Source organism: Chrysoperla carnea, chromosome 2 (assembly GCF_905475395.1).
Source record: "Chrysoperla carnea chromosome 2, inChrCarn1.1, whole genome shotgun sequence".
Lineage (NCBI taxonomy): Eukaryota > Metazoa > Arthropoda > Insecta > Neuroptera > Chrysopidae > Chrysoperla > Chrysoperla carnea.
Window position 1 is genome coordinate 77,477,539 of NC_058338.1, and position 12,634 is coordinate 77,490,172.

At 29.1% G+C, this 12,634-nt stretch overlaps 1 protein-coding gene across 1 annotated transcript in view; it reads right to left on the reverse strand.

Annotated features, from left to right (window-relative positions):
• Positions 1-12,634, reverse strand: part of LOC123292091 (ETS-like protein pointed) — a 297,704-nt gene that overhangs the window by 260,804 nt on the left and 24,266 nt on the right. Inside the window, exon 2 of the mRNA XM_044872620.1 lies at positions 1,812-1,955. Coding sequence (XP_044728555.1) covers positions 1,812-1,943 — 132 coding nt within the window. The 5' untranslated portion in view covers positions 1,944-1,955. The remainder of the gene's footprint in view (positions 1-1,811; positions 1,956-12,634) is intronic.

Here is a 12,634-nt window from a genome sequence, read left to right on the forward strand (position 1 = left end):
ATTTTTGTTATCACTTCAGGTGAAGAATTCTCACTGCACGGGAAGAAAAGTGAAGTTGGTTTTTGAACATCTTTAGACGTACGCAAAATATAAACGTTTAAAATTCCTAATTAAACAAAGAGGAAGCTATAGGTTAGTGACGCCATTGTCCGATATCACATAGAGATACATATAAAATACATACAAAACTTTGTCTTGCTAAAAGGAGATGGACAACAATCTTTGAATACTTATTACTTCTCCGTTTTTTAATCAGTTTTAATTCCATTTTTAAATTTTGTCATGGTATCAAGTCTAGTTTTACATTTTAATACGAAAAATGGCAAATTCTACATCAGGCAACTACCACCGTATTGGGAGGAGTTTCTTTGGAGGAAAAACCATTTTTTTTTCGAAGGTTTTAAAATTTTACTCTTCTCTACAGCCACACCAAACTTTGTGATATGTAAATTGCGTTAACGTCTAGGAATTGGTTTTTTTGAGGAGTGGTGCAATTTCTCAGATCCGTTTCGAATTTTTCTGCCGAAATATTACAAATTTATGCGATTTTTAGGGGTTTGCGCACTTGTACAATCTGTCCAAATTGATCTTGATAATCTGTATGTAGGTTAAGTTGATGTCCAGGAAATTTCTTTTGAAAGCGTCAACTTCCCAGGCCCCTCTCACAATTTTTATGTTGGCATAGCATAATCTAGCTTAAGCTAGAAGATTTAAAATTTATCTGAGAATTGAGTTAAATTAAAGTTAAAAACCCATTCAATTCAATTGAAAGCATTATGGTTGAACGGATAGTACCCCCCCCCCAAATTATAATAAAATGAAAGAAATGAAATAAACAGAAATCAAAAATTTTAATCTGTAAAATAATTATTTAAATTTAAATAGCATCTTACATCACTAGAAATCGGATTTATTTAATTTCTTAAATCTAAAAATAATAAATAATCGTCTTTTGTCCTAATATTTTTAATAGATCTTTGTCCTAAAATTTGTTTATTACCTTAATCGACGTTCGTTATCCAGCCAAAACATCAATTTTTGGATAACATAAAAAACTATGAAAATATGAAGCATTTAAATATACAAATAAAAAGAGAGGAAAATAGCACGTGGTGACGTCATAACTTGCAACTGCCATAGAGACTCCATATCAAAAATTATTTTGAAAAATAGAAAAAAATAATTAATTGCTTTTATCGTTCATGTTTACCAATCGATTTTAATTTCAGATCAATAAATTCAAAAGGGGGAACAACATTATCGAAATGTTATGTGTTCATTAAACATTTGGCTATTTACAACATTTTAAAATTCCAATTTTAAATGATCTGACCTGAAAAAGCTTCACAGTTTTTTTTTTAATAATTTTTTGCGTATGAATTAGCAATTAATAACATATCAAAACTTAAGAAGTATCGAATGAGAAAAAAATAAGACCTTAGTCTTGAGCTCTGCTACTCATGATTTTTTTTTATAATTTATGAGTAAGTAATATTTTGAAAAATAAATAAAATTTGTAATTTACTAATTATGCGAATTTAACTAATATATCACCGATTAATTTACATAAAAGTAATAATTCACAACATTTTTTTTCTTGCAAAAAGTAATAATTTACTATAATTTTTTTATACAGAAATTAAAAAAATATATCCGGTCAATAAAATACAAAATTCATCACCACAATAAACCAATCAAATTGAAATAAAATTTATTGAAGAATAAGTATAGATATAATAATTTTAGAGAAAAAGTATCTAAAGAAATAAATTAAAATATGTTATATAAACAGTTATTATAGAATAGTTTACCTTTGGTATAATACGATGAAATGTAACCGTTTTACGAGTTTTGAACCCAGTGGCACTTTTCGCCGGACTGGGTTCATAAAAGTTTTGATCTTCCAGATTAAAATCGTAAGATTCGAATGGCTCCAACTCCATTCTCACCCCACTCTGAAAAATAAAATAAAAATTAAAAATTTAAAACTATTACAAAATTTGAAAAAATTTTAAATCAATAATATTAAATATAATATTGACTGCAATAAGCTAATTTTTATTGAATATGAGTGAATACTAGTTCGGCTCGTGAGTATTTACGCAGTGCGGTACCCGTGGCTAAAATAGGCTAGTGAAATAATATATAAGTGAGTAATTTACTTTATTTTTATTTATAAGCAACTTTATTACAGATTAGATATACAAATTACATAATGAAGTAAAATTAAATGTTAATATTATTCTAGCTTGCTTTTTTCTAAGCAATACATTTTTACACCATAAGTCTATTTTATGTCAGTATACGCCAGTAAAATCTTACAAAAAATAAAAATAAAATCACAATACGCGATCTGAAGCTGCTTTTTGGTATGTTTTTGGAAACTTTCAGGGAGTGTGAAATTACGTTTTGCAAGCAAAAAAAATATAGTTTCTACTTGCGTAATACGTAAAAACTGCAAGTTTCGCACTTTTCAATGTAAAAACTATGAGTTTTTGACATTAATTGCTTCTATCATTTTGAAAGAATATTAAATTAAAACAAATGAAGCCAACCCTCGGCTTCGCATGTCTATTAGTTTTTGAGATTTGATGCTTGAAAAATTTACATGATTTTAGGAAATGTTAATACTTTGAGTTTTGCTTATGTTAAACCGTTAGAGATGGATCAAAAGTTTAAATATGCTGGAGCAAATTAAGGCAAAACTTTGGTGCCCATTTTCTCCAAAAATATAAAACATAGAGAAATGAAAATTTGTAGAAAGCTTAAACTAGTGAGCCTTTTGAAAAGTTTTTGCAAAAAACTGCAAAAACTGAAAGAAGCCCGATAATTTTGCAGTTTTTCACGTAATGCACAGATAGTACAATTTTTTTGCTAGGCAAAACGTTATTTGGCACTCCCCTAAGGGATCCAAATAACATACCAAAAAAGCAGCTTTACATCGCGATTTGCCATTTTAATGTAGAATATGACTGGCGTAGTAACCAGCAAGATAAACTTCAAAATAAGGTGTAAATCATGGAATTTGATAAAAGAAGAAGGAAGATATCGCGTGAACAGGAAAAATAGGCCAGAGAAATAATATATAAGATATTGGGCGACGACTTGATTAACCACTCTCAAGATTTTATTTTACCAATATTATTGATTCGTGTAAGGGCACCCGAATTTTACCATATATTGAGTCAATAATATTGTTTCAATAATATTGATTGTGTAAGGTTAGCCTAAACGGCGGAATTGAAACCACCTTCATCTGGTTAATAGTTTCAATACAGATGTAACCGTATGACGATCATACCACAAAGACCAGAAGAACAACAGCATACAAAGAGGTCGTTTTAGGTTACTCGATTGATAATAATTTTAACTGAACAACAACGATGGTCATGTTTGTAATGTGAATTGATGAGAACTTGATCATCACCAAGTATGGTTATTTGGTTTTTTTTTTAAAAACATCTTGGTAGTTCTTTCTTTATGAGCTGATCAGTTACTTGTAGTTGTTTTACCACATTGAATATATAAACCAATAAACCTAAATTCATTGATCCATTGATTCAATATACAACTTATTTAAGTATCGATCATTCGATCACTTGTCACAATGATAAAATATAATCGCAGGTCGCGTTGTTTATTCCGGGATTTTCTATTTACTTGTTGGAATACTTGTTTATCATTAAATTTTGTAAAAGACATTGATCCTTAAGGTTGGTCGAAAAATCCAATTTTGTAACAATAATTATGTGAAAATAACAAATATCTGAGCTCAATCAGACGAAAAATACTGATAACAAATATAGAAAAACATATAAGTTCGCATTCACTCGGAAAATATTTAAGTTTTCGATTTTTACCATTAGTTTCATGGAATTTTACGTCGAAAACAAGAAACCGCATCTTTCTAGCATTTACAGAAGAAAAAACCAGTTTTGGAGATGTTTTCCCGTTTCGGGGAGTTGAGACTTATATCTTAAAGTTATTAGTTTTTAGCTGTAGACTTCATTATGTCGAATGAAAAAAACCCCATTATTCTAGCGTGCATACAATTGATAAGGATAGTTTTAGGGGTGTTTTTCCCTATTCCATCCCTTTCTAGTTTTATTTTCGTGAAAAAAGTATATTATGTTCTTTTCCAAGGTACCATCTATCTTTAAATCAAAAATCAAATTTGGTTCAACGGCTTAGGTGTGAAAACGTAACAGACAGGCGGAGTTACTTTCACATTTATAACAACAGCCTGATACCCACCCGTTTCACTGGGTTTACAAGTAAATAACACCGCTTTATATCCTTTACCTCTCTTGATGTGCACAATTTTCCATTTTGTTAAATTTAAAATAGTCATAATTCATTGAGTAAGCCATTATTTTAAATTTTACAGAATACTTTAATTTATGGATCAAAATGATGATTATAAATCTGTCCATCTATAATCATCATTTTGAACCATAAATTACAGATTTCTGTAAAAATTTAAAATAGTAAAAGTCAGATTAAATTTTATTTTTTTAATATATCTTTATAAATTATAGCTCATGTGTTATTCTGAAGTCTAAGCTATATTGCTGTACAGTTTCATTTAAAACCATTCGCTTGTTTTAGCATGAAAGCGTAACAAACAAACAAACAAACAAACATCCTTACTTTCGAATTTATAATATATAGAGATTAGTTAAGATTAGAAAGAGCAACTTTTGAGTATTTTTGTGATAATAACTATTTTTGCAATCAGCTATTTCTCGATCAAAAAAGAAAGCATTTGTAAGAAAAACTGAGCACACATTTACACTTTGGTAAATCTAAACAATGTAAACTTGAAATCTTTCAAATATTATTAACCTTGGCCTAAATTTCGCTATGATGTATTTCGATAGTAGTCAGTGTTTTTTATTTAAGAATTAAGGATTCTATTCCAAAGAATTTACAAAAAAATAACAAAATACTAAATAATTTCATATCAAAGATTAAAAGTAATATGAATCCTAAGAGAATCCATTTATAGTTCATTCTTAAACATTTTTTCTTATACAAATAATAGCGGTATATAATTTTTTTTTTTTTACCCATTGAAATACAAAAATGAATGGAAGAAAAGTTTTTTTTATTAATTTTTATTTTTACATTGCAATTTGAAAACAGGCTAATCTTATAAATTAAACTTTTATTGTAATTGAATAATATATCTCGTCTAATATTTTTTCTATGCCAAACTTATCAGGAATATAATAATTGTAAACAACAACTGGAGAGGCAATGTTAGTCATTTTTTAAGTTACTTGTATGCAATTAAATCTCTATATGTTATAAATGCGAAAGTAAGCATATTTGTTTGTTTGTTACGCTTTCACGCTAAACTAGCGAATGGTTTTTAATGAAACTGTACAGCAATATAGCTCATACTTCAAAATAACACATGAGCAATAACTTATAAAGATATTTTTAAAAAAATAAAAAAATAAAATTTAATCGGACATTTATTTAAAATTTTTACAGAAATCTGTAATTTATGGTTCAAAATGAGGATTATAGATGGACAGATCTATAATTATCATTTTGAACCAGTATTCTGTAAAAATTTAAAATAGTAAATGTCAAACCATCCATAGGCAACTGATAACTCAATGAATTATGACTATTTTGCATTTAACAAAATTGAAAACTGTACACATCAAGAGAGGTGTAGGCTATAAAGCGGTGTTTTTTACTTTTAAGCCCCCAGTGAAACGGGCGGGTATCAGGCTAGTAATATATAAGTACAAAACAAAAAATACCAATTTTTAACGTTTTACTAAACGCGCGTAATAATAATCACTTATAAAAAAAACCAGCAACTTGCGAAACATGAAGAAGTTTATAAGGAATTATTTGGCTTAATATACGGTCCAGAAATCGCTGGAAATATGGATTTACAAAACGGTTTCCACGATTCTGAAAAAAATGTTCACTTTTCTACTTAAATCTTTGCAACTTGAATCTAACTACTTGAAAATATCTAGAACCATTCCATGTTAATATCAATTTTTGACAAAAACATTTTACACAAAAACCTGTGGAATTTTTGTTTGTTTTTTAATTATGATTAATTTTGACATTTAAGGGCTAGAATACAAAATTACTAACAAAATATTTTTAATTTCTGACCACTAAAAGTGATATTATAGTGCGAACCGATTTCTAGAGCTACCACCGTTGTAAGGATATTTCAGGTTGAAATATAAATTAATAAATTGTATCTTTTTTTCCATAAATAATAAAGTTTCTCCAAAAAAAAAAAAAAAAATCAAAATTATTCCGTTAATTTAAATTTGCCGACTCTTGCACCAATAATTTGTTTCAATCTATTAAAACAACAGTAGTTATAAAACAAACTTAAAATTTTTTTATTTATTTTCACATGGTCGATAAATGTATACTCAATGTCACAAAAAATGCTCGTTTTAAAACATTCTAAGTGTTACTATTATAACATAACATATGATGCGTACGCTTAGAATGTTTTAACTGTGGCACTTTTTCTGACAGTGAGTGTACGTTCTTTATAACACATGCTGTTCTTTTTACACCAATCTAGTATAGTGAGTGTAAGAAAAAAAAGATAATGCTATTAAAACTGTATAGCATTATCCTTTTCTTCTTATACTCAGTGTAAATAATGTATACACTAGGATACAAAAAGAACATAAAATGTTCACATATAGAAGTATGCATATGTGTATGTGATTGATCCTTGTTCAATATGTGACCATCATAATCTCTGATGGGTAAAAAGATACATTTTTACATGCATATACACCACCTGTTGTATCATATATCATGTGTGATGCAACAACCCATAATGCAATGTTATACAACAGTTCTTATAACGATATAAAACAGTTAACCACCATAATATTTAATACGAGTTTCAGATTTAATAACTTTTTTTTTGTATATGAAAGACAGTAACTTTATTGAAGAAATATAACAAGAGAAGTTTGAGAATATTTTAAGATTTTATTGAAAATACTATAACACAGTGGTGTTATTTTGGCAAGAAAATCCAGAACAAAGCCACTGCGGTAATCCTTCAAAAATTGGGGAACTTGCTTTTTTAATCAATTAGAAATATAAGGTGGTTTGTGTTTGTGGTATCAAAAGTTGAAGAAATTTGAGTATTAAGGTTGAACTAGCAAAGGCAATTTTGGATTTAAGGTTAAAATTATTGGTACCTTATTTTCAATTTTGATGATGAATTTTGCAATAGCTTCATGAATGTAGACGAAAAGTAAGAATATTTCGATATCTGCCTGATTTTTCTAAAATCGAAAAAATTGCTATCCAAATTACTTATGATTGCTTTGAGGAATTGAACTGTTTGATGAGATTAATCTGGCATGAAGGGAAGTGAAAGTTTGGATTATTTTATCAGACAGGGATAACAATCAATGCCCGCTGATGTTTCCATACTACAGTGTCTTGATTGAGCATTTCCAACTGAGACATTCAAAATTGAACTTCTATCTATGATGTAGTTTCTGGGTATCTTTGACGATCGCATAACACATGACATTTGAACCTATTGAAGCCTAACGGGTGTCTGGTACAAAATATGTAGATCCGAAACTTAAAGCTCATCTGTCTTAGGAGAAGTTCTAGTTGAGCGAAGTCATAATTATGCGATCTGTTTTTAATGAAGCTAAAACGTTGTACCTATTTTTGCAAAATTCAGGAATCGTTTCACCGATTTGTCAATACAAAACTGTCTGCTAAAATTCCCTATAGATTATGAATTATAATATGCGGCACATATGTGTTTATGAATATTATCAGCAAATAAACATTATCTTAATAAAACATCAATAAATATATGATAATGTACTTATATTTGTTAATTATTTACTTTTAATAAAACAAATTAATTGATTAGATTTGACAAAAAATAAAAATTATTTCAATACTTTTTACAACATGTTTTGTTGTGCGTGCGAAAAACACATGATTCATTTATGATGAATTTTAATTTGGAGAGGGAAACTTGTATATTCTTAAGATTATTATTTAAATTTTTACTCTAATTTTTAAATCAATATTAATCATACTATATACACAGTGTTCCAGAAGTAACGTGTGCTCTTGTTTAAAAGTAGAAAATAAAATTCTTATAGGAAAAATCCTCTTCCATTTTTGACCCGATTCACGGATAATTAGCTATTAATTAAAATAGGCAGCCAATCAGAAACGCGTAACAGCGGCAAGACAGTGGGGGTTATTTTTTACCTTATGCAACAAGGACGTCCGTTACTCATGGAACACCCTGTATAGTTTAAAGGCTCATGGCTCCGAAGTTACAAAACATGCCACAATTATATCACGTTCTTATCAACACTTTATTTACTCAAATTTAGGGAATTGAAGTTAAAAAATTTTCTTCATGATAATCCTAAATAAAGAATTTCAATAAAAGACAAACGTCACCCCGAAAATTAGTCATAATAGATTCAAAGATGCTCAAAATAAATATTTCCGTTAAAATATCGTCACCAAATAACATCATTCGATTCGCGATTACAACCATTCCATTCGCTTATAACAGGAATGTAAAAAAAAGATTTGATAGAAATAAAACCTACACTATAATAGAGCCAATATCATTGAGCTTATTTCCAGTATTATTTGGGTTGTTCTATAAACTATAGAAAACAAGTGAAAACAAACAATTGACTGAGTTAATTGGTTAAATACCATGTATAGACTGTGATGATGACGCAAGCGCTTGTTTTTTGACGTCACGTAAGTAAACAAGAATAGTCACTCTTAGATAACATTCATTCTTAACTGATATTCCCATATAATACATACTATAAAATTTGCATCAAATTTGCGCCCTCATGGGCAAACAGTGAGGTTTACAAAAAAAATGTTACAAACAAAAATTGTTTGAAACACATTTGAAAAACATTTTTTACATTTAAACTTTTGTTCTATCTCTAACGGTTTACAAGATGACCCACGACCCAATTGACCTATATTACTCATTTACGAACTCGAACTCACTTTTTATGTCCTAAGCACGCTATAATCGCTTGATATCCTTTTTCGTTTTAGAGCTATCATGTTGATAGACAGACGGACAGACCACCGAAAACGGACTAATTAGGCGATTTTATGAACACCTATACCAAAATTTTGTTGGTGCATCAATATTTTTAAGCGTCACAAACTTTGGACTAAACTTATTATACTATGATATATTTCATATATACATGGTATATAAACAAGAGTCTGATTTAGGCTAGATATTTTAGTGTACATTCTAGTTAGGTCAAAATAACAGTATGTTATACAAATAAATTAGTTTTTATCACGTTTTCCATGATATTTTAGATTTAACGTGGATTTGTGGACTACCCTCACAAAAACCCACTTCTGATTGGATCATAAAAATCATATGCTTTTCTAGTTACTTTTACTATGCATAACATTTTTTATATACTTCGAATAGTCACATGTATTATACATATATTATATTTCATAGGTATAACAACATTTCCAAGAGTCTCGGGTTCTTGGTCTATAACAGTAGCCTTAGTCTTGGTAGTCTTGCAAGACCAATACCAAGACTAATCAAAAGCTACAATTTTTGGAGGATCTCAATACACAAAGACCGATGAGATGTTATGATTTCTTAATATCGGGATTTGGTTAATTTTTGGCAACGTATAAAAAAATGCAATAAAAAATCTCCATCCAACTGCGTAAAATATTAATCACTCTTAAAATTTGTAAACAACGTCTTAGTAATAATGCATATGAATTATAAAATATGAATTCTGTTCATCGATTATTTTAATAATAATAGTACAAATTACATTAGCCAGGTTCATTATCTAAAGTTTAGAAGATTAAAAATTTAATTCTGATAAAAAATTGATCATAAATATTTTCATAATTCACAGAATTATACATTTTAATCTCTGGTGAAGTTAATTTAGTAAAATGATAGGACACAAAAATATTTAATTGACTTAATTTGTTGTTGGGGGGCCAATCCATATAAATCAATATATTCCATTCATTGTATTAATAATAATTTTTTGTATACTAAAATTTTCCATCAATATTTTTACCTCAAAACTACTAACAAGGTGCTGAGAGGAAATAAATATATTTCTTCATTATCTGAACAAAAATAAAGTTAACTGAAACTGGCTCTCATCGCGAGAGCAAATATGGCGAATGGGGATACGAATGTGATACAACTACCGTACGGGGTTGAGTGGTGAAGTTGACACAAGCGTATGAGTTGTTTGTATAAAAGAAATATACTGTCCAACAAATTTCAAATATTGTTGTTTTGAAATGCAACATAGTTTGAAACAATCTCTTTTTCGAACTTGAACCAGGGATCTGTAGATAACTATTGATGATTTTAGTGTCTTAAGTCCACCGCTGTACCAACTGGACTGCCGATGGTTGTTTTATGTGTATAAAACTATGTTATATATAATAAAAATGTTAAATAAGTTTATTTCATACTCTCTGTAAATTACTAACAACAATCTTCATGTAGTTAACCCAAGTCCATAAAAATATTTAAAGCAAACTCAAAGAAATTTTCTTTTAATTCGTCTATACATATATTTAGCTGTACTTGTTCCAATCATTAGGAAATTGTTTGAAAGTATTTTTATTTTATTTCAATATGAAACGGCCAACTTTGGGATGAGGTTGTCATTATTATAATTTTTTTTCAGTGTAATATATAAAATGTTCGATTCACATCTAGGCATATTAATACCATGAGTATGACAGAATACATTCGTTAAGCAATGCATCTAAGTGAGAGCTATTATATACATGTGTTGAAGCTTCGATATGCGTTGAGATAGTTGTAAGACGCTTGGAGAGTGGGAGTTTCTTAGTTGTTGAACTACAACAAATAAGCCACGATACTAGTCACTTTTTCAATTTCATATAACACCTCTTACTTAGATGCATTGCTTAACGCATGTACTCTGTCATACTGGTGATATTTATATGCATGCCTAGATGTATAGGGTGGGCCATCTGTTAGTTATTCTTTTTAGGGGAAATAAAACACATTTCATATGAATAAAATTCGTAGATCTTTATTGAAAATCAAAGTCGTGTCTATGGCAATTAAGTATGAAAAACAATATCGTCCAAGTGACCACCACGACTCCTTTTACAGGTCTTATTACGAAAAAGCCGGTCTATAAAAGTTACATTTAAAAACTAAAAAGTTACATTATATGGCAACAATTGGCCGGCAAGATCATGTGATTTGACACCGCTTGATTATTTTCTTTGGGGTTATTTGAAAGGAAAAGTGTATGCCAATATCCCACGGACGATTCAAGACCTCAAACGCAACATTCGACATGAAGTTCAAGTTATTGATCCACTTTTATTGCAAAAAGTCATTGAAAATTTTGATGTGCGGATACAGACCTGTAAAGGAAGTCGTGGTGGTCACTTGGACGATATTGTTTTTCATACTTAATTGCCATAGACACGACTTTGATTTTCAATAAAGATCTACGAATTTTATTCATATGAAATGTGTTTTATTTCCCCCTAAAAAGAATAACTAACAGATGGCCCACCCTATAAATCGAACATTCTGTATATGTTAGTGCGAATGTGACAATTATGAATTTTAATTGATTAAATTAAAATTTTCTAGGCTTTGTCGGACAAACTATTTTGTTGTTTAATAATAATTATTAATATTATCAAATTGTCATAGCGTCCAAAAAATTCCCTGTTGCGTATTTTCAGACCGATATCTTAAATATGACGTTATCATGCTCATTTGAAAACGCAGCACTTTCGAAAAAAAATCGTAGAGAAATTTAGTAAACTCGTGAAAACGAAGCCACTCATGAAGTTTCAAGTATGTATTTAATCATTTAACAAATCAACCTTTTTGTCCCACGGTCTGTATAAAAGTAATTTGATCAATACTTGCATAGAAGTGAAGGTATTACACAGTCTCGTAGGGTGGATAACAAGAGATATCCGATTTTGATTCCCGGCGACTGAGTAATTTTTTCACCTCTTAATATTTATCCCTATAGATTATAAATGTGAAAATAAGGATGTTTGTTTGTTTGTTTGTTTGTCACGCTTTCACGTAAAAACTAATGAATGAATTTGAATGAAACTTAACAATAATATAGCTCATATATCAGAATAACACATGAGCTATAATTTATAAACATAAATTAAAAACAAAACAAAAATTAAATATAATCTGACATAAATTATACATTTCTGTAAAAATTGTCAATTGTAAGACAATTCATGACCATCTTCTCTGATATACTCAATCAATTATGACTATATACATTTTAAAAAACTTGTACATATATTTTACCTGTTGTACATATATTTTAACTGTGTAAAGCAATCCCTACCATTTATTCAGGTGTTATGGAAAGGGGCTAAGTGAGAGCAATCGAGGTGAAGGCTATAAAGCGGTGGTCTTTACCAATCTTTACTTTTAAACCCAGCGAAGCGGGTGGGGATCAAGCTAGTTTTTTTATAAAATTTAACCAAATAAAAAAATATTATAATTTAAATATATACACTAATTACTAAATTTATTATACATACATTAACATCG